Raw genomic sequence first — 25,902 nt, forward strand, 5'->3', positions numbered from 1 at the left:
GGTGGACCAGGTGGTCTGAGTCGGTTGAAGGCAGTTTCCAATTTCCCACTCCCCAAAATCGCATCACTATAAACTGGAGAAATAACACTAGAAAAGTCCATACACACATACTTTCCCAGTTTTATGTTCTGTTGAGGCATGCATGTAATTCATGCTGGAGGAGGGAAAGAATGGCGCATCCTGGAAGAGGGTGCGCTGTCTGGCTGGCACCCTGAACGTGAGCTCTCAATGCTGCAACTATTTGTTGCAGATTCCACTTCTGCGCTGTGATTTCTTCTTCTTCTAAATTTACAAAAACTAAGCACAACACTTAAGTTTGTACGAATACATCAAATATAAAGACAGAGTGGGAGTGACAGTTTGATTACATTTAATGGCATTCATATAAGAAAGGATATTGTTTGATATATTTGACATAACCATTAAGATATTTATTCAAAAATTTTGCTGATTATCTGTTAAAGGGTGAGGTTTTATAATGGAAAGAGAACAAATTTATTGTGGGGGGAATCATATAGTTCTCATAATAAACAGCTATAATTATATGTCTATAAACAAAGCGCTGAAAAAAATATAACAATCTTATCATTCCACTAATTTATAAATAAAGTCACTTTTTCCAGTGCACTTAATATCTCATGTGTTTTTCTGCTTTCTAAAATGTTATGTAAACTTTGTAAGATGTGCAGCTTCCTGTTGTTGTTGTTGTTGTTGTTTTAAAAATGCTATTTGATTGTTTTCCAGTTATTTTGCAGTGATTTTTGCAGGCATAATCTTGTGGTGATTGGTAAACTTAGATCAAGTTGTAGATTAAGTTCTTAATAACAATAGCAAGCTCTGATGCTGAATTGTGACAGCTCTGTTTCCAAAATGGAGCAAGGAAGAAATATGAGGAAGGTGTGTGGCATGCTCCTGGGAAATCTCAAGGCTTGCAGAAGTACAATAACATACCTTGAGGGAAACCCCCTCACACACAAAAACAGCCCAATGAGAACTGAGTATTCTCTGTAACCACAAAATGCTGTTTGTCCAAGGGGAAGGGGACAGAGAGAAAATTGAGTGGCGAGTAAAAGTAGAACAAAGTATCCAGAAAAAGGGCATGGTTGATTAGTTAGAAATCTATCTGAACAGAAACAATTCACACAGCAACAGTTTATTGTAGCCCCTACTTTTGTGACATGTAACCCCAACCCCTGTTAAGTGGCAGTAGGTCATTCGCAACCAGCTTCCACAAATGAAAAGCCTCTGCGCGATACTTCTTTGCAGCCTGGCATATTGAGAACATGCAAATTATTTTTTTAATTTTAATTTTTTAAATTGTAATGAAATTTATACACTGCTTGATGGTAAAAAAAAATCATCATCACTGAAACAGTTTACCAAAAAAAGATAGAACAATAAAATTACCAATTAGCAACAATAATGTAAGACTTCTTAAACATTAAAATAACAATAACCTAAAACAGTATCCAAAGAAGTATTCCCCCAGCTCTGTCCTGGTTTGAAATTCAATGGCAGTGAATAGATTTTAAACTTTAAAAAATGTAGGCATGTCAAAAGCTGTAGCCCCTGTACTGCAGGATTTTTTGGGCAGTATTTCAAAATAAGGGACATCCACCATGTTCTGTGGAGCTCTTGCGATCTGGACGTTCTCTTGAAATATGGCTACCTTTTGGCTTCGGAGCCTTGAGATGACCCTAGCTAACAGGATCAGTGGTCGGGGGTGATGGGAATTGTAGTCCCAAACATCTGGAGGGCCGGAGTTTGCCTATGCCTGAGCTAATCCCTTTTGGACTGCCATTTTGTACCCATGAAGCTGACAAAAACAGTGCATACGCTTTATTTGCTAGGCCCACTTGCCCATCTCTTTCTGTTTCTTTGATCCCTTTGCAGAGCTCCACTCAGGAGATCGGAGAAGAGGTGGAAGATGGCGTGATCTATAGCATTTCGCTCCGGAAAGTCCAGCTCCACCACACAGCCAACAAGGGGCAGCGATGGCTGGGGGTAAGTGAAGGCTTCCAGCCTTTCGTAAGAACAGACAGGGCACTATGGATGAAAGTGACTTTTTTATGAGCTTGCAGGTCGCTAGTTCTGATGTGACCTCAGAACCTGTGCAACTTCCTGTCTCTGGTGTGGAGGCAACTAAAGTTGCCAACCTTACAGGGCTGTTCTGAGTATTTGACCAGTGGAACAGGACTGTCCTTTGCTGGAGGCATGTAAGCAGAGGCCTTGCCTCTCAGATAATACATGGAAGTTGGACCAGAGATGCACTTACTCCTAGTGATGTTACCCGGTGCAACATCTGGAGGGGTAATGTCTCCCCCCCCACCTTCACAGCTCAATAATAATAATAATAATAATAATAATATAATATAATAAATTTTTATTTATACCCCGCCCTCCCCAGCCAAGACCAGGCTCAGGGCGGCTAACAACCAATAATAAAAACAAGTTGATTAAAATACAATTTTAAAAGATTAAAATGCAACATTAAAACATTAGAATGCAGCCTCTTCACAGGAGGAGAAAGGAAAAAGAAAGAGGGGGAGGGAATCAAACTAATTCTAAGCCAAAGACCAGGTGGAGCAACTCTGTCTTACAGGCCCTGCGGAAAGAAATCAGATCCTGCAGGGCCCTGGTCTCATGAGGCAGAGCGTTCCACCAGGCCGGAGCCAGTGTTGAGAAGGCCCTGGCTCTGGTTGAGGCTAATCTAACTTCCTTAGGGCCCGGGACCACTAGGGTGTTGCTATATATGGACCTTAAGGTCCCCCGTGAGGCAAACCAGGAGAGGCGGTCCTGTAGGTACGAGGGTCCTAGGCCGTGAAGGGCTTTAAAGGTCAAAACCAGCACCTTAAATCTGACCCTGTACTCCACCGGGAGCCAGTGCAGCTGGAAAAGCACTAGAACGGCTTCCACAACTCCCCTTGAAGCAGCGGCTCATGTCATTCTCTGTCCCTTTCACAGTTTGAGAACGAGTCGGCCTTAAACCTGTACGAGACGTGTAAGGTGCGGACCATCAAAGCCGGGACCCTGGAGAAGCTGGTGCAATACCTCGTCTCTGCATTCAAAGGCAATGATTCCACCTACGTCACCATCTTCCTCTGTACATACCGTGCCTTTGCCACGACCAAGCAGGTCCTGGACCTCCTTCTGAACAGGTAATTTTCTGCCTTCTCTCTCCTTGTGGGGCTCTGTGGGGTAAGGCACCAGTTCCTGAGTCCAAGCTACTGTCGGGAAGAGCAGTCAGTGGTGTAGCATGGTAGTCGCTGTGGACTCCTTCAGATACCTGAAAGATCTCCCCATACATATGCCCCCTGGCATAGTGGCTAGAGTGTCAGCCTAGGACCTTGGGGGGTCCAAAGTCCAAATTCCTATGGAGTCATGAAGCTCACTGGAGTGACCCTGGGCCAGTCACTCACTCTCATCCCAACCTACCTCGCAGGGTTGCTGTGAGGGTAAAATAGGAAGGTGGTTGTACCATGTACACCACCTTGTGCTTCTTGAAGGAAAAAGTGAGTTATAAATGCAATAATAGTAATAGTCAGCCAATCACTGCATTCTGCAGGAGAAGGCATTCTGCAGATGCCATCCTACCAGGAGGCCTGTCCATTAAAATTAGGCCTTTAGTGGGGTGACACTGAGCTTTTGGAACCCCATTTCATTGCATATCAGACAAGTGCCTTTCCTACTGTCTTTTTGGCACCTGCTGACGATGAAAGCCTTCCAAAATCTTGAACCCCACTGGATTGATTTTTATGGATGAGCCATGGTTTTAAACCATTTTTATATTCATAATTGCTTTTTTGGTAAATCACTTCTGGATGAGGAGGAGCAATTCATTGGTGAAATAAACAGTGATTGATAAAAATGGCAGTTATTACCTCAGAAATGTTACTCTGAAAGCCCTGTACAAAATCCACTATGGATGAGGATGAGAGTCTTTATTCTTTTTTTACCCAATGCAATGTTGTTTTATTCTAAATTGCTTTGTGGGACAGCTCATGGGGGGTGATTCATAAATGAAATGAAACAATAATACAGTTTCCACCAGCCTGACCATGCTGGTAGTTGGAACTGTTTTGGGGGCAAGTGGGCGTCCAGTAATCCCTGAAACGTATATGTATGCATTGCAAAGCTTTGATTGGCTTTCCCTGGTCCTCTAGATATGGCAAACTGCACCTCCAGGTCAATGGAGACCACCCCAGGCATGCAGTGGACGAGAGGCTGGAGCTGAAAAAGTAAGTGTCTGGCCTGTGAGTGATGGCGCAGGGGGTAGCCAAGGTAGTACTCCCCAGACATCTTTGGACCTCAACTCCCATCACTCCCTCACCGTTGAACAAACTAGTAGGGGCTGATGGGAGTTGTAGTCCAACAACAACTGGAGGCTACCATCTTGGATACCTTAGCAGGGATGGAGTGCTGGGCAACTTCCTCAGGTTTCTAAACAGCATGGCAATATTTTGTGTGTGAGAGAGAGACAGTAAAAGATTCAGAAGTGAATCTGGTTACCCCAGGACAGGGGTGAGGAACCCTTCTTCAGTCTGGATTCTGGGCATGGAAGTGGGGGTGAGGGATTGGATCCAGCCAGAGGGCCACAGATCCTCAACTTCCCATGCCCCCCCCCCGGGGCTGCCAATCTGTCAGTCACCTGATACCACGCCGATGTCAGATGCCCATGTGGACAATCAGCGACCATTGCCTCCTTTGGCTCAGTTGCAGAGTTACCTGCCCCCATACTTGGGGTGTCACATACATAGGGCATGGGACTTAGTCAAAAGGGGAGGAGCAATTAGGTCCATGGGCCGGAGGATCCCCACCCCTCAAGGCTAAAGGTCAACCCCCCCTTTTTTGGGTGCAATGCAACCCTCTGAAACGCCCATTGGCCTGGCTTGTGGAGGAAGCCCAACTTCTTATTCTTCCTCCTCCTCCTCAGCACCATCTCGTCCATCCTGGGTGCCTGGCTGGATCAGTACTCCGAAGACTTCCGCAAGCCTCCGGACTACGCCTGCCTGAAGCAGCTGATAATTTATGTGCGGCTCAACATCCCAGGCTCAGACCTGGAGCGGAGAGCCCGCATCCTCTTCACGCAGTTCCAGCAGCAGGAGCGGGCCGAGGTGGAGGCGGAAGGTGAGCAGGGCTTCTCTCTCTCTCTCTCTCTCTCTCTCTCTCTCTCTCTCTCTCTCTCTCAGCTTAGCCTACCTCACAGGGTTGTTGTGGAGATAAGATAGTAAGCAGGAGTGGGTGGGGCAGCCTGCCTGAGCTCCATAGGCAAGAAAGGCCAGATTAAGATTAAGCAGCTGCATTCCAATGCATTGGCCAGTCGTTCCACATACCCCAGGGCCACTAACTCTGACTGGCAGCAGCTCTGCAAGGTCACAGGCAGGCAGAGAGGATTCTCCCCCACCACCCCAATTCCGTTTATCTGGATATCCCGAGGACTGGACTTGGAGCCTTGCAGATGCAAAACTTTTGCCCTACAGCTGAGCGATGGCCCCCTTCCATCATACAGGCTAAACTTCACCAACCTGGTGCCCTCCAGAGATTTTGGACTACAGCTATCGTCCAAAATGGCCATTGGTGGGTGGGGTGGGTGGGACATGTGCAGGCAACCCTTGATTTGTGCAGGGGATGCATACCAGGACATCATGGAGCACACATAAGCTCGTTACGCCCCTGTTGTGGCTGATCCAAAAACAGCCCATGCATGCATAGTCACACGTTCTTTGAACACATGCAAAATCAGGAGTGCCTATAGTCTCTAGTTTGACTGGCAGCAGCTGCCTTCAGCTTTGGAGATGGTCTCAGCCTGACTCCATGAGACCCTTTTAGCTGAAGATGCCAAGGATTGAATTCTGCCTGTGAAGGGTGTTCTCTGCCACTTCCTTTTATAGCCCCTCTGATCTGTGCTTAGATTGGGCTGGGGGTCGGGGAGCAGTGGCAGATGCCCTGTCCTCTGCTGGCCTTCCAGCCGGTTGCTCCATGCCTTGACTCTGTCCCCTTGTCTCTCCCAGCTGTGGACCATGCCAGCTGCACCCTGCGGCTAGAAGAGGAGAATGGGCTAGGAGAAGGCAAGCTAGATTTCCTCTCTTTCTCGCCGGAGATGGTGGCCGAACAATTCACACTAATGGATGCCGTGAGTGTCTGATTCAGCCCGGGAGTGCTTTCTGTGACAATCCCCCCACCCTCTCTCTTATATAAGATATTACTCTGAGTTAGATTGCTGTGTGGGGCTGGCCTTGAAGACTTTTTTTGGAAACTGCAACTAACACAGAGTTCAGCAGCCAGATTTCCCACTAGGACTAGATGGAATGAGCATATGACATGGGTACCAACCTGGCTGCGCTGGCTATCAGTTTCTTCCAGTTTCAATTCAGTTTTGGCTTATAAAGCCTTAGGCAGCTTAGCCATGCCTCTGGGTACCAAGTCGCTGGAAACCGCAGGAGGGGAGAATGCTGTTGTGCTCAGGTCACCCTTGTGGACATCTGGCTAGTCGCTGTGTGAAAAAGATGCTGGACAAGATGCATCCAGTAGAATGTTCTAATGTGCTTATGTTCCTCCTCCTCCAAAACTCTTGGAAAGGGCATTAAATTTCTAAATACAGTCATACTTCGGGTTACAGACGCTTCAGGTTGTGCATTTTCTGGTTGCCCACCCTGCTGAACCTGGAAGTACCGGAACGGGTTACTGCCGGGTTTCTGCACATGCACAGACCCTCTAAATCACTCTTTGTGCATGCACAGAAGCGCCAAATCCTAACCCACACATGTGCAGACGTGGCACTGCAAGTTGCGAACATGCCTCCTGCATGGATCACATCCGCAACCCAAGCCTCCACTGTAAATGAATGACATCTTGCCCTCTTCAAGCCTCCATCCTTGCTTTTCCTGATCCTTGTCTTAATGCCTCTCTGTTGCAGGAGCTTTTCAAAAAGGTGGTTCCCTATCACTGCCTTGGCTGCATCTGGTCCCAGCGGGACAAGAAGGGCAAGGAGCACTTGGCCCCCACCATCCGGGCGACCGTCTCCCAGTTTAACCGTGTCACCAACTGCATCATTTCAACTTGCCTTGGGGACCGGGCCCTGAAGCCACAGCAAAGAGCCAAGGTGGTGGACCACTGGATTCAAGTAGCTCGGGTAGGTTGCTTGGCTGTAGACCCCTGCAAAAATAAAAATAAAAAAAAAATAGTATTGTGGTTTGAGATGGGACTCAATCCAAAGTATGTTTTGGAATGGGGCATTTCAAGAACATGGGTGGTTGGGGTTTTTTTGGCGGGTGTGTGTGTTTCTTTTCAATCAAGTTTCTAGCCCTCACCACAGAAGACAGTGACTGCCACCAACTTGGGTGACTTTAAAAGAGGATTAGGCAGATTCGTGGAGGAGAAGGGCTACCAACAGCTACTAGCCACAATGGCTGTGTTCTGCTTCCACTACCGGGAGGCAGGATGCCTCTGAACTCCAGTTGCTGGGGATCACAAGCAAGTCCTGCTTTTAGACTTCTCAACAGGGTATCTAGTTGGCCAGTGTGAGAACAGGATGCTGGACCAGTGGCCTGATCCAGAAGGCTCTTCTTACATTCTTACGTTCTTTGCTACTAACACTGCTGTTAAGTGCAGCAAAACTCAACATAGGCAACAAGTTTTTAGTTTGTTGCTTACCTGTAACCGGGGAGTTTTAATTTGCATTTCCTTTTGACTGCAATATTTGGGTCACCTAAATGCAAATCTCTCTCTCTCTCTCTCTCTCTCTCTCTCTCTCTCTCTCTCTCTCTCTCTCTCTCCCCCCCCCCCCCCACACACACATATGTATATGCCACAGAACTTAATCCATTCCAGGAAATTAAGATAGCAGTTCAAATGCTGGGCAGAGGATCCAGGAAACAACTGCATAACCCTTAACCCAAAATAAGGGTTTTTTTTAATCTCTGCGTGTCTATCTCCTCTTTCTATCTCCTTCTAACGCCCACTGTTTTTCCTTGTGCTCCTCCAGGAATGCCGGATCCTAAAGAATTTCTCTTCCCTCCGGGCCATTCTCTCTGCCCTGCAATGCAACGCTGTTCACAGGTTGAAGAAGACATGGGATGAGGTCTCCCGGTGAGTAGGGTATGAAGGAAGAATTTGGGTGCAGGGGGAGAAAGTGCATGCAATGCAGATCCCTCTTGGGTGTTAGCACCACCACCAAGTCTTCCATCTCAGATCTTGCCTCTGCTACACATTCACTGAGCGGTTGCAGGCAAGGCAACTGTTATTTCAAACTCATACCTGCAGCAAAGGGATAATAGCATCGGCTTGCTGCACAGTGTGATGGCTGTTGTAAGGATTTCTGAAATCCATGCATATCGAAGTGCTTCCTGTGAAGCATCTTGAAGCAAATCCACAATATGGTGGTGTCTATAAAAGACAGTAACATGGGAAATATAGGAAGCTGTCTGATACTGAGTTGGAACATAGATCCATCTAGTTCAGTGTCGTTCACACTGATTGGCAGCAGCTCTCTGGAGTGTCGCATTGGGGTTCTTTCCCAGCCCTACTTGGAGATGCCATTGGGGGTTGAACCTGAGACTTTCTGCATGCAGAACAGGTGCTCTGTAACTGAACTATGGCCCTTCCCATAATTGACTAGAGCAATCATGGACTTGTGAAATTGTGGAGTTGGAAGGGATCCCAAAGGTCATCTAGACCAACCCGCTGCAATGCAGTATTGTGTTATGTAAAAGTGATTTAAAACATTACGTGTATAAAATACAGTTAAAGCAATGGCATATGTAAAAATGTTTTCAAAACCAATATAGATACCAAGTGGGATAGAATAGAAATCTCCAGTTTAGAAGATTTTTTGAAAGCAGAAGTACCTTGTTTTAGTGATACCCTTGTTCCCTCTTGACAGAGAAAGCTTCCGCACTTTCCACGAGCTGTCAGAAATCTTCTCAGACGAGAACAACCATTCCTTGAGTCGGGAGCTTCTCATTAAGGTAAGATGCCTGCTTTTAAAATACAGTGGTACCTCTGGTTACAGACACTTCAGGTTACAGACTCCACTAACCCAGAAATAGTACCTCGGGTTAAGAACTTTACCTCAGGATGAGAACAGAAATCGTGTGGCGGCAGCAGAAGGACCCATTAGCTAAAGTGGTGCCTCAGGTTAAGAATAGTTTCAGGTTAAGAACAGACCTCCAGAATGAATTAAGTTGTTAACCCGAGGTACCACTGTACCTGCTAATAATAAAAAGTAAAGAAATCTGCAAGACACATGTGCTTGATTGGTTTGGTCCCACTGATGCCTGAAAGCTTTCTTTCGTTTGCCCTGGGCAGGAATGTTGTGAAGTGACTGATCGATGAGATCTGTTACCCGTTTTGGGGTGAAGTCAGGTGGAAGATTTTATTGGGTGACAGGCATTCATTTGGAATATGCTTTTCTTTGCTGGGGGTGGGCAAGAAATGATGTCTACAGCTTCACCCTAAAATCCTCCTATGTGCAGCACTGATTGGTCAGTATCTGTACTGTTGGCATTTGGCTGTTTGCTTTATACATCCGTTGTCATGGAAGTTGCTAAGTGAGACTCCCACCCTCTTTCCATTACTCCTGTCCTCACCTTTGGAGATGTTTTAGTCTGGCAACCACTCCTCAGGGGTTTTTTACTCCACCAATTAATGGATTCAATACAAAGCAGCTGGATTCTGCAAAGACATAGCGAAGTTGTCTCTTAGAGGATCCGGAAGGGTTTTTCTAAAGAGGTAGGCCAAAAATCACCACTCACTTCTGTGGTCCATTTAGCCTCCATGAAAATGGAGTGGTTGTGTGATTTTTTCCTCTCTCTCTGGCCAACTTGGAGATAGGTATCAAGCAATGGCGTAACTAGCTGCTCGGGTGCCCAGGGTGGCGCACGGGCCCTGCACCTGGGGGCGGGGCATGCCACCTATGGGGGCAGGGCGAGCCAGGGCAGAGCGCACTGCACAAAACCTCTCCGTCGCCTCCCCCTCAGCTGTAGGGTGGCTGGGGGAGAGGCGGTGGGCAGACGCAAGCCCCACACTACTGTTTCAGGCAGCGCAGAGCCTGCAGGCACCCAAGCCACCACATCACTCCCAGGAGAGAGGCGTGGCTCAGGCACACTTTAGGCCCCGTGGTAAGTGCTGGCCCCCGCAGTGTGGCGCCCAGTGCCAGCCACATTTAGTTGTGTTTGTTGACTGAACTAAAAAGTTTCGTGAGCCCAATTTTTATTTATTATTTTAAAAACTCATATTTTTGCCATTTTATCACCCCCCCTCAGTGATGACACCCGAGGCGGCCTACACCCACCGTACCCCCCTTCCTGCGCCACTGGTCACAAGGTAGATCAGGATTTCTTGGGAGAAATCCCTGGGTTGTTTGAAGTAGATTAGCAAAGATATCAGATAAAAAGACAGTTGTATAAAAAGATTAGCAAAGATACCTGAGTGTCTCAGACTAGGGCCTGGGAGACCAGGGTTCAAATCCTCCCCACTCAATCATGAAGCAACCTGAGTGTGACCTTGGGCAAGCTTCAAGGAATAACTCTCAGTAAATAATGGATGGCATAATGCTCAGCAAAACAATTATCTTTAAAACTCACAATAACTTGGTGCGAACAAATCAGGATGAAGGCTTAAGAAACAGGATGTCTGGAAGTGACCTGAGAACCAGAAACCTTTTGTTGATCTACTGTAAATCCAGAGAGAGATCTTCCCACCCCCCTCTTCTGCTAGGGAATGGGTCGTGCCTCCTCTAATGCTGTTGCAGCAAACCGTGCAGAGACAGCTGCTTTTAAGTTCTTCACTGCTTGGCTTGGGCACCTCCTGGGCTCAACTGCTATGGAGTCCCCTTGTGAGGATGATGAGGGTGAGAGATAAGTACCAGGGAGGAGAAAATCATAGAATCGTGAAGTTGGGAGGGACCACGAGAGACATCTAGTCCAACCCCCTGCAATGTAGGAATCTTTTGCGCAATGTGCAGCTCAAACCCATGGTCCTGAGTTATCATCTGCTTCTCTACTGATTGAGTCATCCCAGAGGGATTCCCTTTTCTTATCAGCAGACTGCAATCAAAGCTTTCCCAGAATTACTGCTCATCCATCTAAGCGATGGGCGGGGTTTGCAACCTGGAGCCTGGGTGACACCCCACCTTGTAGTCAGTTTTTAAATGCTCTCCTGCTTCCATGATTCCATTATTCCTGCAGTTGATCCAGGCTTTTCTTGCACAGAGTTTCTGCAGAGCGTAGATCATAATCTGGCCTCTGATCATTTGCTCTGATTTAATGGTGGTGTGCTTACACAAAAGTGAGCTTGCACTGTGCGACTATGCATCTTAGAATCATAGAATTTTAGAGCTTAAAGGGTCATCTAGTCATACCTCCTTTAATCAGTTGTCCACACTTTTCAAAGCATTTCCCCATCACTTCCCTAACTGCAGAAAGCCTGATTCTTCAAGCCTGCAAACACTTTAATCTACTTTAAACGTGCATGAACAATACAATTGCGTATATAAAAACTGTTGCATAGGAAATATAGGAGGCTGCCTGATACTGGTTGTAAGTCAGACCGTTGATTTATCAAGCTCAGTATTTCCTACGCTGACTGTCAGCAGCTCCCCAGGGGTTAAAGCAGGAAGCCTTTCTACCAGGGCTGTCCAACTTTTCATACTGGGTGGGCGGCAATACTATTTTGACATGGGGGTAGGTAAAGGTTAAAGGGACCCCTGATCATTATGTCCAATCGTGACCGACTCTGGGGTTGTGGCGCTCATCTTGCTTTATTGGCCAAGGGAACCAGCGTACAGCTTCCGGGTCATGTGGCCAGCATGACTAAGCCGCTTCTGGCAAACCAGAGCAGCGCACGGAAACACCGTTTACCTTCCCGCTGCAGCGGTACCTATTTATCTACTTGCACTTTGACGTGCTTTTGAACTGCTAGGTTGGCAGGAGCAGGGACCGAGCAACAGGAGCTCACCCCGTCGTGGGGATTTGAACCACCGGCCTTCTGATCGGCAAGTCCTAGGCTCTGTGGTTTAACCCACAGCGCCACCCGCGTCCCGTGACATGGGGGTACCATGGCCAAAATTTGATGCCCCCAGCCCTCGTGCTACCTTCTCCAAACCAGCACATTGCTTACCCGGCTTTGGGAAGGCAGCACAACTTTGGGGGGGGGTGTTAAATGTTGCCAAGGGCTTCCAGAAAAGGTTTTGAGGTCCACCTGTGGCCCTTGGCTGTGCTTTGGGCCACATTAGCCCTACCTGGATAGACCATTGGGATTGAACCTAGGACCTTATGCACTCACAGCATATGCTGTAGCAGTGAGCATGGCCCTTCCCCTAAAAATGAACTAAGATTCTAGTCCTCGTGGTTCTGAATAAGAGGTTGAAATAAATAAGAAGCTGTCTTCTACTGAGTCAGATCCTCATTATACGGAATCAGATGCTCAGTCCATCTTGCTCACTATTGTCTACACTGACTGGCAGCACTTCTCCGGGGTTTCAGGCAGGGGCGGCATAGTCTTTTCCAGGCCTACCTGGAGATGCCACCAGGGACTGAGGACCTCCTGCCACTCTGGTTTATTAATAATTACTGCAGTCATCTCAAAAGAAAGCTGTTCACCCAGACTCTCATATTAATGGTTCCCTGTCTCTCTTTCCTTGGCAATGCAGGAGGGGACCTCCAAGTTCGCCACCCTAGAGATTAACCCAAAGAGGGCTCAGAAACGGCAGCAGCAGCAGCGGGAGATGGTGAGTCGAATATGGTGTTTTATAGGACACTGCTTTCTACCAGAGAGGCTGTGTGGTGTAGTGGTTAGGGTGCCAGACTAGGACTTGGGAGGTCAGGATTCGGATCCCCAGGCCACCCTAACCCACCTCACAGGGTTGTTGTGTGGGTAGAACAGTAAGAGAACTATGTATGCCACCTTGAGCTCCTTGGAGGAAAGATGGGATATAAATGCAATAAAGAAATACCCAGCCAGATTCATCAGTCTGTGCTATTTGGAGATATCAGCAGACTTTCAGATTCTTGGTTAGAGAAATAGGTTTTTCATTTCACCTTCTCACTTGATCCTTCTAAGCCAGGGGTAAGGAACCTCTGTGGCCCTCCAGGACTCAAACTCCCATCAGCCCTTGCTGCTAGCACTGGCCAATAATCAGGGATGATGGGAGTTGTAGTCCAGCAATGTCTGGAGGGCTGGAGGCCTGCTGATCTAAGTTGCAGCATTCCTTTCTGCTAGCAAAAGAAGGAAGGCTGCCCCTATAATGAGAGTGGAGGGAATACCTCTTCCTAGATCAAGCCCAGGGGACCTTGGTGCACTCCATATTTTGTGGAACCTTTGGTCCTGATGTATGGTGGTGGAAATCCTGTTTATTACAGGTGGGGAAGCTTTGGCCCTCCAGACATGGCTGAACTACACTTCCCATCAGCCCCTACAAGCATTGCCAGTGACCCAGAAACATAGGGAGCTGAATTGCAGAGGGCCAAAGCTTCCTTATCTCTCATTTTTTAACCATCCCATGTTGGGCCTTTCTGGACACGGTGGCTCTCTCAGTGATCTTAACCCCTCGGCTCCTGTTACAGGGCGTGATGCAAGGCACCATCCCTTACCTGGGCACCTTCCTCACTGACTTAGTGATGCTGGACACAGCCATGAAGGACTACGTGGATGTACGTATCACCAAGCCTTTCCCCTTCTCCCTCTTTCAAGCAAACTAATCTTTCCTTTGCCACATTCCCTGTTGCGCTGATTTTCTTCCTGTAAAGAAATGGCACACCACTGCATAATGTTTCCATGATGGAACCTTATAAGGTCTCCCTAAGAGTCTCACATGAGCAGATATTTTTACCTGTAGTCACACTGCCCCCTGGTGGACATTTGTTGCTTCCTATAGCTTTTAAAGGGGTGCCTAAATGCACTTTTTTGTTATTGGGAAACCATTTCAACTGCAAGCCTAAAGAGCATCGCCAAAACAAGAACAGCTGAAAATCTGAAATGCAAGTGCCATTGAGAAATGAGTCTTGTGGTTTTCTCCGTCATCTCTGACCATTACACAATGCTGCCTGGGCCTGATGGGACTCCAGCAACATTTGGAGGGCCATGGGTTCCTCACCCATGTTAAACATAGCACAGCAAAGGCTTGTGGCTCATTGGTAGGGCATCTGCGTTGCATGCAGAAGGTTCTGGGTTCAATCCCTGGCATCTCCAGGTTCATTTCATAATCCTTCTTTTTTACGAATCACATCATGCTATCATGCTTAGAACGCACTCCACTCTCCCTTCTAAAAAGCAACAATCCAATGATGGTTGCAGAAAAGTAGAGTTTTCTGATTAGGTCCTTGAATCTGTTGTTTTTGCTGCAAACTTACCTATTCTTAAAGTTTTTCCACATTTTGGATACTCAGAAATTGAACCGGTGGGCAGCTGGGGAGAGGGTGGGCAGTCCCTGGGTTTTAACAACCTGCTTTTCTTTTATTTCAGGCTGGCCTGATCAACTTTGAGAAAAGGAGGAAGGTGAGAACTGTTGTTGTTTTTAACCAACTTTATGATGAATAGCAAACGTTTTATAGGTGGCTTTAAATTCTCAATAAAGTGCAGCAGCCATAAACAAGGGATAGAATAAAACCAGCATACCAAACTGAGGCTTTCAAGCACTGAGCATTCTCAATGGCCATAGAATTGCTCTATAGCTCAGTGGGGTTGAGGAACCAGAAAATGGAGGTGGGTAGGGGGATGGAATGGAGTATACTGGGAGGAAGGCATGGCTGGCTGGGGGATGGAACGGAGTATGATGGGAAAGTGGCTGGCAGGCACCCTAAACGACAGCACTCTGCCCTGTTTCATTAATACTTTTTATACGCTTTGTGACTTATCAGCCAGGTCTGATAGGAGTTGTAGTCCAGAAACTCTGGAAGGCTGTAGGTCAGTGAAGGGTGCTATAGGAACCCTTACAATGATATTTCTTTTTTTTTTTAAAGATATTTATCGACAGTTTTTAAGATATAACAGAAAATGAAAAATAAACATACAAAAAAATAAAATAAAAAACAGTTAAAAACATCCATTAATTTTCGATAACATAACTTTCTTACACTTATTTCCCCGGACGTCCTCATACCTCCCTTATTTGTATTCCAGTTCAATTTGTTAGTTCAGCAAATCCTTACCATTAAACTTTTACCCATTTGTAAAACCTCTTTTTTTTCATATCTCTTGAAACATTACAGCTGGAAACCACTTATTTTCTATCCAACATCCTTCTAACATTCATTAATTTTACAATATTTCTGTAAATAGTCTTTAAATTTCTTCCAGTCTTCTTTCACCGAATCTTCTCCCTGGTCTCGGATTCTGCCAGTCATTTCTGCCAGTTCCATATAGTCAATCACCTTCATCTGCCATTCTTCCAGAGTGGGTAGATCTTGTGTCTTCCAATACTTTGCAATGAGTATTCTTGCTGCTGTTGTAGCATACATAAAAAAAGTTCTGTCCTTCTTTGGCACCAATTGGCCGACAATGCCCAGGAGAAAGGCCTCTGGTTTCTTCAAGAAGGTATATTTAAATACCTTTTTCAGTTCATTATATATCATTTCCCAGAAAGCCTTAATCTTTGGGCACGTCCACCAAAAGTGAAAGAATGTACCTTCAGTTTCTTTACATTTCCAGCATTTATTATCGGGCAAATGATAGATTTTTGCAAGCTTGACTGGGGTCATGTACCACCTGTATATCATTTTCATAATATTCTCTCTTAAGGCATTGCATGCCGTAAACTTCATACCTGTGGTCCATAACTGTTCCCAGTCAGCAAACATAATATTATGTCCAACATCTTGTGCCCATTTATTTAATCATAACAGATTTCACCGTTTTATGAAGAAGAACCTACATGGGATGGGGGTAGGCCAAGGCTTTGAAAATGGTATAGGTGCAATATACTCTGAACAAAAGGCTAAATTAATTGTAAATAATGTGGTTACGGAAGAATTTAAAATAGAAAAAGGGATACGACAGGGGTGCCCAATCTCCCCACTGCTTTTTATATCGGTCCTGGAGGTCCTGCTAAATATGATTAGAAGGGACCGGTTGGTTAAAGGTATACAGGTCGGAGCTAAACAATATAAACTGAGAGCATTTGCAGATGACTTAGTACTGACGTTGCAGGAGCCAGAATCTAGTACTAAAAGGGTTTTAGAATTAATTCAGGAATTTGGTCAAGTGGAAGGCTTTAAACTGAATAAGTTAAAAACCAAAGTTTTAGAGAAAAATTTAACACCGATTGAAAGAGATAAGTTTCAGAATGAGACAGGATTGACTGTGGTAAAGAAAGTGAAATACCTGGGGATTAATATGACAGCTTACAATGATATTTCTGGGCTAGCAAGGAAGTGTATGGAGAGCCAAGTTTAACCCTGCTTTCCCCCACCCCCACTCTCCACCTGCAGGAGTTTGAAGTCATCGCCCAGATCAAACTGCTCCAGTCAGCCTGCAACAACTACAACTTCACGCAGGAAGATCGCTTTGTGGTCTGGTTCCATAGCATCGAGCGGCTCAGTGAGGCAGAGAGGTGAGCCCTCTCCTTCCACCCCTCATCTCAAATATTAAACCAAATGGGGCTGCCCCCGATGTGCTTCCCCAGTCCAAGCAAGTACCTTTGCTGAACACTAAAGATCACAGGTGGGGAGAGAATGGGATGTTGGACTAGATAGGCCATTGGCCTGATCCAACAGGACTCTTGTGCCCTACCTCCACTGTCAGAGGTAATACCAATTACTACGAATCACAAGTGGGGAGAGTGGCTGCTGTGCTTAGTTCCTGTACTGGGGCTTCACATTGAGGCCACTGTTTGGCCTGATCCAGCAGCCAGTCTCTTCTTACATCCTGCTTAGTTACAGCTTCGTCGCTGTTCCTCTTGAGGACCAGAAACTTGTCCTTTTTTAAAAAAAGGATTACGTATCAGGTAGGGTAGGGGTGAGGGACACGGGTGGCGCTGTGGGTTAAACCACAGAGCCTAGGACTTGCTGATCAAAAGGTCGGCGGTTCAAATCCCTGCGACAGGGTGAGCTCCCGTTGCTCGGTCCCTGCTCCTGCCAACCTAGCAGTTCGAAAGTATGTCAAAGTGCAAGTACATCAATAGGTACCGTTCCGGTGGGAAGGTAAATGGCGTTTCCGTGCGCTGCTCTGGTTTGCCAGAAGCGGCTTAGTCATGCTGGCCACATGACCCGGAAGCTGTACACCAGCTCCCTCGGCCAGTAAAGCGAGATGAGCACCGCAACCCCAGAGTTGGCCATGACTGGACCTAATGGTCAGGGGTCCCTTTATCTTTACCTTTAGGGTAAGGGTGAGGAACCTTTTCCAGTGAAGTGTTGTGTATGATCATTATCAAGCTCCCAGGGATAGCAGGTCAGTGGTGGGCAAGGCCAGAGGTGAAAGGGAGTGGAGCAACAGGTACCACTCTCACCTTTTACACTGTAGGCTATGCCCACCCCCAATCTCTCCATGTAGGCAGGCAAGAGGCATTGCCCCCTTTCCAAGAGCAGGGCTGGTGAGAGCCTGTGAACAGGAGGGCAGAGCCCAGGAAGAGAGTCTGGAGGGCCGGACAGAGAAGCCTGGGAGGCCACTTTGGAACCCCTGGGCCTGAAGTCTCTCCCATCCTGCAGGAGGGTGAAGAGAACAGCTCTTGAGGCAAGAAGCTCAGAGTTGATGCAAACACCAACCAGTGTCCTTTCCCCCCATTCCTTCCAGCTACGGCCTCTCCTGTGAGATTGAGCCCCTGTCGGAGTCAGCCAGCAACACCTTGAAGGCGAAGAAAAACACAGGGATCATCAAGCGCTGGAGCGAGTGAGTCCTTGTGGATCGATCCCAAAGTGCAGTGTTGCTCCAGGGGCATCCCTGAGCCCTCATTTTAAAAGCCAGCTTAAAACAAGTTGGGGCTAGAGAGCAGCTTTCAGAGACACCCTGGCTGCAGAAATTGTTTATTATTTATGTCTTTATTTAGAACACTCATATCCTGCTCTTCAGCCAAAATTGCTCCCAGAGCAGCTTATAACACAATGAAAACAAGACAGTCCCTGCCCACAGGTTTCCAATCTTCTTTAAACAAAAAACAGCCCTCTACAACACATAAGGAAAAAGGGACAAGGAGGGAAGAGGAAAATAAAAATCTAAACTCAGGCATAGACATTCCTATAATGACCATTTGGCACAGTTCAGGGGCAGGAGGTGCCCAGTGGAGCTGGCATCTCACACCAGAGTGTACCACTGCCTCCAGGTGAAATGAGGAGGCATCATCAAGAACTTGAGGAGACAGGAAGAAGCTGCCTTTATATTGAGGCTAGCAGAAGACACTCCCCCTCTCTCTCTCTCTCTCTCTCTCTCTCTCTCTCTCTCTCTCTCTCTTGCTGCATGAGGCACAAGCCAAGAATGTACATTGGCCCCTTCCAGAAGCCAACTAGACTGGAGTTGAATTTTTCCTCCAACTTTGGGGATAGGCTAGCTTAGAGGGGTTACTTGTAACAGTGGGTTGTCGGGCATTGTTGGACTACAACGCCCATCATCCCCAGCCAGCTTGGTCATGGATGATGGGAGTTGCAATCCAAGCACATATGGGGACCCAAGGCTAGTTAATGTAATTTTAATTAACATCCTACTGGCTTGAGTACACTTGTTTTATTTTAAGCCCAAGGCCAGTAGGGATTGAACCTGGGACCTTCTGAAGGGGGAATATAAACCTTGGTCTCCCGGGTCCTTGTCCAACACTCCAATCACTACATCACCATGGCTCTAGCCAATATTACCTACACTGACTGGCAGCAGTCTCTGCCAAGCCTATCTGGAGATGCTGGTGATTGAGCATGCAATTTTCTGCTTGCAAAGTTCTGCATTCTAGAGCTCTTCCTTTAAAAACAACGTAAGGTCCTAGTCCTCATGGTTCTGAACTGAAGCCTCATTTTAATAGACTACTGGCCTGGCTTAGAATGTTCCTATTTTGCACAATACGGTCTACACTGATGGGCAGCAGCTCTCCAGGGATTGAGGCAGGGAGCGTAGATGTCACTGGGGAGTGAACCTAGGGCCTTCTGCCTTGAGCCACCTGGGCCCCTTCCTGAAAGCTGCTTATTTGCTTTCCTTGTTCTTCCCAGCCGGCAGGCCCCCAGCACTGAATCTTCCTGTGCCAGCGGCAGCTCCCACTCCAAGTCCTTTGACCAGCTGAAGTGCGGACCCTACCTGTGCAGTGGGGACATGGCTGACTCCGTCAGTGTCACGTCGGCCGGCTCCAGCAGCTCCGATGTAGAGGAGATCAACATCAGCTTCATCCCTGACTCTCCTGAGGGTCAAGAGAAGAAGGTACAAGACAGCGTCCCACTAGGCCCCGCTTGCGCCCAGGGGGGCAGGTGGCAGGTGCGCCCCGTTGTCAGGGGAGCGGCCGACTTTCGCTTTGGGGGCGGGGGGCAGGTTTTGGAACGGGCAGGCCTGGAAATCCTTCTGTCCCAAGGCAAACGCCTGTAGGGAGCAGGCTTCAGAGGCTGTTGGCGGTGGGTGGGGCGGGTGGGCAGAGCTGATATGAGCCCCTCCCCTCCCGCGCTTGAGGTGGGAGGGGCCTGTGTCTTGCGAGGTGCCGCATGTTTCTGAAATGTAATTTATCCCGCCCCATTAGTGTTACCTTCCCGCCCTGGACGCCCAGACGTTCAACTCCGCTTCTGGCCAGGAGGGGGTGCCCCTGAGCACTGCCTGTAGTAGAAAGGTGATTTTTCTCAATAAGGAATACCTGGGGAGGCAGAAAAGGAAACACCCGCTCTGTTGAAGGAGGCTTAAATAAAGCCCTTTAATTCTCTCCCCTCTTTCTCTCCTCCCTCCGCAGTTCTGGGAATCCACCTCGCTTTCCTCCCTGGACACCTCTGGAATTGGCTCGAGTTCGAGCAGCGCCTCCTCCTCCTCTGTCTCTTCCACGCCAGTGACGGCCTCTCGCACCCACAAGCGCTCTGTCTCAGGCATCTCCAGCTACTCCTCTCTCTCCTTGCCCCTCTATAACCAGCAAATTGACGACTGTTGCATCATCCGGGTCAGCTTGGCCGTGGAGAATGGAAACATGTACAAGAGCATTCTGGTGAGGGTCTCTTGACGAGGAGGGGTCTTTGTTTTCTGTGAGGTGGGTAGTTGGGTGCAGTTAGAAATCCGGAGGGTTTTTTCGGGAAGCCTTTTGGGAGCAAATGTAAAGAGCTAGCCTAGGATATCCGTTCACCAAATGTTCTGTGCTAGTCCTTAGGAAGCTGCTTTAAACCAAGTCAGACCATCGGCTCATCTGCCTTTGTACTTCCTACACTGACCAGCAGAGACTCTCTAGGATTTCAGGCAGGGAGTCCTATCTCAGCCCTACTAGGGGATGCCAGGGGTTGAACTGGGACCTTCTGCCTGCAAAGCAGATCCTCTGCCCACTGAACTCTAGATGCTCCTGATGAACGTAGGAAGCTGCCTTATACCGAGTCAGACCATGGGCCCATTTAGCTCAGTACTGTCAACACTGGCAGGCAGTAGCTTTCCAGAGTTTCAAGGAAGGTTACCTTCCTGGAGGTGCCATGGGCAAGTGAACCTGGGGCCTTCTGCATTCAAGAGTAGCTGCTTGCCTAAATGTGGGTTTTTGTTTTTACATTAATATTTTCCAGGTAACCAGCCAGGACAAGACCCCGGTTGTGATCCGTAAAGCCATGGCCAAACACAATCTGGATGGGGATCGGCCGGAGGACTATGAGCTCATTCAGATCATCTCAGAAGAGAGAGGTGAGGTGCCGTGGTTGCTTAGCCATGATTACGGCTATGTTTTCCCTCCACTGTTAGAGGCAGTGGGCCTCTGAACGCCAGTTGCTGGGAATCGCAAGTCAGGAGAAGTGCCACTGCAGCTAAGAGTCCTGCTCGTGGCTTCCAATTTGGGTACCTGGTTGGCCATGCTGACCACTAGCCATGCTGGCTGGGGCTGGTGGGAATTGGAGCTGTTCCCCTCTCTGTAAAGGTAAAGGGACCCCTGACCATTAGGTCCAGTCGTGGCACTCATCTCGCTTTATTGGCTGAGGGAGCCGGCGTACAGCTTCTGGGTCATGTGGCCAGATTGCCTAAGCCGCTTCTGGCGAACCAGAGCAGCGCACAGAAATGCCGTTTACCTTCCCACCGGAGTGGTACCTATTTATCTACTTGCACTTTGACATACTTTCGAACTGCTAGGTTGGCAGGAGCAGGGACCGAGCAACGGGAGCTCACCCTGTCGCAGGGATTCAAACCGCCGACCTTTTGATCAGCAAGTCCTTGGCTCTGTGGTTTAACCCACAGAGCCACCCGTGTCCCTCACCCCTACCCTACCTGATACGTAATCCTTTTTTTAAAAAAGGACAAGTTTCTGGTCCTCAAGAGGAACAGCGCCACCCGCGTCCCCTCTCCGTAGCATCTCCTTAAAAGCCCAGTCCTTGAACCTGACTCCTTCTCTCCCTCTCTCTCGCTTCCCCTCCCCTTATCCTCCTAGAACTGAAAATCCCGGACAACGCCAATGTCTTCTACGCCATGAACTCTGCTGCCAACTACGACTTTGTGCTCAAGAAGAGAGGCTTCTCCAAGGCCGTCAAGATCAAGCACGGATCGAGCTCCACGCTGCCACGGATGAAGCAGAAAGGCCTCAAAATTGCCAAAGGCATCTTCTAACCCCTGGGGAAGAGGGTCGCCTGCCCCGCCCACGGGCTTTGCCCCCTCACCAACTCAGTGCTGTTCCACTCTTGGCTACCAGTCTGTCTTAAACGCCATGGGGTTGGGGGCAGGTGTGTGAGAGATGATGTGATTGATCTCCCCAGCCCGGCAGCCTTGACCCTTTCCTCCATCTTGCCAAGAAGGTGCCCCAGCCGAAACCCTGGAAATTGGAAGCGGGATCCCTTAGCAGCAACGCCGCTCCTGCACGTTGCTCTTCGCGCTTTCTCTCTCTCTGCGTTGGCAGCAGCTGGCCCTTGCCTTTAAATCAGGTCTGCATCTCGTCTTTTTTAAAAACAACAACAACGAGGAGGACATTTTTATTTTCCATTTAAAAAAACAAAACACCTTTCCATGGTGCAAGCCAAGCTTATGTGGCTGCCTGAAGCCGTAGCCTGCCTTAGGTGTCTACACCGATCAGCGTGGTGCTGCTAAGGGGGTCTTGCTTTCTCCGTTCTCTGCTAAGATGCACCCGAGCAGAGGCTGGGGACTGGGAGTTCAGGAGATTGGGGCGAGCCCATGTGTGGGGCAATGACCGTCTTCATCTTCCATGCTCCTGGATACAGTTCCTTCTTGGTTGTCTTGGTCAAGCGAACTCACTGCCTGGAATTGGTCCAGAAATGCACTTTTTTGTCCGCAACAGGAGTCTGAAACTTTCCCCCACCGCTGCCTGTCCACATGGAGGGCCCTGTGGATTCCTCGTGTGGATTTAAGGCCACCAGCGAAGGTGGATCCTGTGCCAGAATAGGGTCAACCCACTCAAGACTTTTTTGAACTTTTCCAAACTCCTTCCCCCTCCCCTTTCTATTAAGAGCCTCCACCAAAGATCAAAAATGGCAAGCGTGTTTCTATGACAAAACGCCTCCGCTGGCCAACAGAGGCAGGAGTTGAAGGAAGTTGGTTTCTGTACAAAACACACTGTAAATAAGGACCTTGGGTGGAGAGAAGGATGAGGTGGGAGGAGGGCTAAGTGATTTGCTCTAAAGGGTTGCAAGGAAACTGCCCCCCTCCCTCTTGGGAAGTGCCACTCCAGTTTTTTTTCTTGTGTGTGTTTTAATGGACTAAGAACCTTTGACAGTGAAGTAGGGTCTGTGGACTATTGTCTGATGTGATCAGATTTTTTTTTTGTAAAGAGAATCTCAAAATGAATTTACTAATGTTCCACCCCACCCCACTCCCAATATTTATTGCTTATGTAAATAGACTGGTTGGATTTGTACATTTTACTAACACTGTTTAAATATCTGTTAGCGTGGTCAGTTTTATGTTTTTGAATTGTGTGAGACCTTTTGAGTGTGTGAATGGGGGAATATGCTACATACTCCTTTGTTGAAACGTACAGGACATTTCAGACAGGGTTTCTTGGGTGGAGTCAAAAGTGCTTTAGCACAAGGAGGGTGAACCTTTGCCTTCCCCACCCCCCAAAGTTGCTGGACTCTTAACTCACATCGTTCCTGACCACTGCCTATTTTATCTGCAGGTGTCCTGCAACCCACCTCTGCCCCCTCCCCCACATGGCAAGGGAAAATGTCTTCTGATTTTATCTTTACCACTAAAATATTGCCACGAGCTTTTCACTAAACACTACGAAGAGGCCATGCAGATGCTCTTCAAGCTCCAAAATTCTGCTGCCTCCTTTGCGCTCTTTGTGAGCTTGCGTCTATCTGTGTCACTGTGGTTATAGGACTAGAGGGAGCAAACAGACCCACAGCACACTCATAATCATAAAAGTGACTAAGCTAGAGTCCTCAACACCTCAGGACTTCCATTGGAGCAGCCTTGGTGATACACTTGGTACAATCGACTAACGGGAAAGTTGTTTGTTTTAAAAAGAACCACAATGAGCACAGCTAGAAACATGGGAGTGGTTGAGGTGTAAGTAATTGAGAATCTGCAACATCTTTCTCTGTGCAGGCTTTGCAATTTCTGGTTCTAGAGCTGGCCTATCTAAGGTGGTGCCATCCAGGTGTGGATGGGAGTCCTGCCTCCCATCTAGAGGTTGGGAGCCAACGATCAGCTAAAGAGCACCTTCTTGGCTTAGCCTTATGAGAGCTTCTCTTAACCTAATCCTCAGAAGTCATCTGCTTTCTTGCTCAGGATCTCATAGAAAAGAGGGCTGTTAATTCTCCAGTTGCCAGACCTGTTTTTATAAGCCCAGGGTTTTTGAGATTCTTTTAAAACACCCCACCCCCTACACCAAAACAGCATTATCTGAAAGGCAATCGGCTTTGCTCTGCCTATGAAGGGAGCGGATAGTCTCCTTGAGGGCAGCAGTGGGCTGTCTTATATTTATCCCACATTTACTGTCCAATCTGCTTCTGGTGTTGATCCTGTAAATAAGGTTTTATTTCTTCTTGTTTAGACAAACGCTGGAAGATACTCCCCCATCCGTTTTGTAGAACAGCGGCTTCCTTGCGTTTTCGCTCTTGGTGGCTTTAAGCAACAGAATAGCTTCCTTTTTGTCTCCATCCCCTTTTGCTGCCGGCTGGGAGGATGGGGATCTGTGGCCTTTGTTGCCAGCCATTGTCAAGGACTCTCTCTGTGGATCAGCCAGTGCAGAACTTTTTGCTAGACCTGCACCAGGTTTCCTGTTCACCCACAAAATCCTTGTGCACACAAAAAAAGGCCTCAGGCCTGGAGTTGTGACACTGCTTCCCTGCTAGGCTTCCACTAAATCCTTTTTATACATGTACCTTTTCCAGAAACTTCCTCCCCACACCCAGTTCTTCCTCACTGCACAAACACTTCTTCCTGAAGCTTTTTTCCTTAACAGCTGCTGCTTCTCCCTACTTCTCATTGGAGTGTGACAACAGAGTCCACAGCTGCTAGGGTGTGTGTATGTGTGTGTGTACGTGAGTGTGTGGTCCATGTTGGTGACTGTAAATGAGGTATATTTTGTACCAATTTCCTTGAAGTAGCACACTACCTGGTGTGATTGTATACAGCAATGCAATTAGCCTTTTTCAATAAAAATGCTGATTTTGAGGCAAAGGACCAAGTTGTTCCCAGCTTCTTTGTGCCGTGAGCAAACAATTATCCCCCTCCCCCGAAAGGATGCTATTGAACTGGAAAAACAGGAGAGGCTTTAAGAACTGGGATTTGGGTGCTTCCCTGCCACGTACGTAAGTTCATTCACTGATGCTCATGTGAGGTTTCTGCAATGTCCTCTACAAAATGCTGTCCTGTATCCCCCTGCACTTAACATGGGAATAGGAAAACAATAACCACCAGGATGGTGTTCAGATGAGGGTGGCATGAACCACGCTGAGCCCACAATCAATTCTTACCTAGAAGCACCACTTCATTTAATAGAGTGGGGAGAGGCATGCTAGTTTTTAAGAAACTGCATGGGGTAGGTAGAAAGGTGTTATTTTCCTCCCCTCTGGTAACACTTAATTCAGGTAGGCTCATCCAGTGAAACTGATTAGCAGGAGAACGAGAAAAGGAACTGCTACTTTCTCTTATATTGCATAGAAATTGAAACTTTTGGGCTATAGATATATTTTTAAAATTTCAACTGTCTTGGAAGTTAAAACAACACTAAGAAATATGAAATAAAGAAAACAAATAATTTTTCATAGTTTCCTACTGGAATGTTATTGTAGGGTTATAAATAACCAGTGCTTTTTTTTCTTTAAAAAATGTTTAGGGGTACTCTCATTTCCCTACTCATACTGAAATACTGCCCCTCAATGAGGCCAAGCTTAGATTCACAAAATGCTTAGGGTTTTGCGTCCCCCCGCAACTCCCTAGAAAAAAAGCACTGTAGATAACCGAAGTGATGCTGAAACAGACGGAATGGAACTAATGGGCCTAAGTCTAGGGACCCAGCGGACAACTCCTCTTTCAGGGTGAGAGTGTTGGATTTGTGTGGCCATACAATGGTCCTTGGAAGAACACAGATTGGCACATTCCGTCCCTCAGATATCAGAGATGTAGCCAGTTTACTTCCCTTCAGAGGGGCTGCTACTCTGCTTTCTGTCCATGAATCCTCTCCCTCCTAATTATGTGACTGGTGTGCATTTTGCCTTTAGTGGGGGCCCTCATTTGGAGCCAAGCAGGCAGTCATTTACAAGCATGGATTAACTCTTGCAGAGAGCAAGAGGATCTACTGGGGCTGGTGTCATGGCCAGAATTCTAAAGGTGAGACACAATCCTTGGAAGTTTGTAAGCAGAGGTTGGCTGGCCTATGAATAG

General features: G+C 47.5%; 1 protein-coding gene across 5 annotated transcripts in view; it reads left to right on the forward strand.

Moving 5' to 3' along the window:
• RALGDS (ral guanine nucleotide dissociation stimulator) overlaps window positions 1–24,699 on the forward strand; it is a 91,887-nt gene extending 67,188 nt beyond the window's left edge. For 4 of the 5 annotated variants that reach the window (XM_053373311.1, XM_053373308.1, XM_053373310.1 and 1 more), the window contains exons 2-19: window positions 1,894–2,004; window positions 2,965–3,158; window positions 4,164–4,238; window positions 4,934–5,127; window positions 6,012–6,133; window positions 6,917–7,132; window positions 7,985–8,088; window positions 8,882–8,966; window positions 12,650–12,727; window positions 13,563–13,649; window positions 14,461–14,493; window positions 16,425–16,546; window positions 17,725–17,820; window positions 19,122–19,326; window positions 19,637–19,723; window positions 19,841–20,086; window positions 20,643–20,757; window positions 21,491–24,699. In XM_053373311.1, coding sequence (XP_053229286.1) covers window positions 1,894–2,004; window positions 2,965–3,158; window positions 4,164–4,238; window positions 4,934–5,127; window positions 6,012–6,133; window positions 6,917–7,132; window positions 7,985–8,088; window positions 8,882–8,966; window positions 12,650–12,727; window positions 13,563–13,649; window positions 14,461–14,493; window positions 16,425–16,546; window positions 17,725–17,820; window positions 19,122–19,326; window positions 19,637–19,723; window positions 19,841–20,086; window positions 20,643–20,757; window positions 21,491–21,666 — 2,346 coding nt within the window. In that variant the 3' untranslated portion in view covers window positions 21,667–24,699. The remainder of the gene's footprint in view (window positions 1–1,893; window positions 2,005–2,964; window positions 3,159–4,163; window positions 4,239–4,933; window positions 5,128–6,011; window positions 6,134–6,916; window positions 7,133–7,984; window positions 8,089–8,881; window positions 8,967–12,649; window positions 12,728–13,562; window positions 13,650–14,460; window positions 14,494–16,424; window positions 16,547–17,724; window positions 17,821–19,121; window positions 19,327–19,636; window positions 19,724–19,840; window positions 20,087–20,642; window positions 20,758–21,490) is intronic. The other variant, XM_053373309.1, reaches the window with a different exon arrangement.
• Window positions 24,700–25,902: the final 1,203 nt, after the last annotated feature.

This window comes from Podarcis raffonei, chromosome Z (assembly GCF_027172205.1).
Source record: "Podarcis raffonei isolate rPodRaf1 chromosome Z, rPodRaf1.pri, whole genome shotgun sequence".
In the NCBI taxonomy this organism is placed as follows: domain Eukaryota; kingdom Metazoa; phylum Chordata; class Lepidosauria; order Squamata; family Lacertidae; genus Podarcis; species Podarcis raffonei.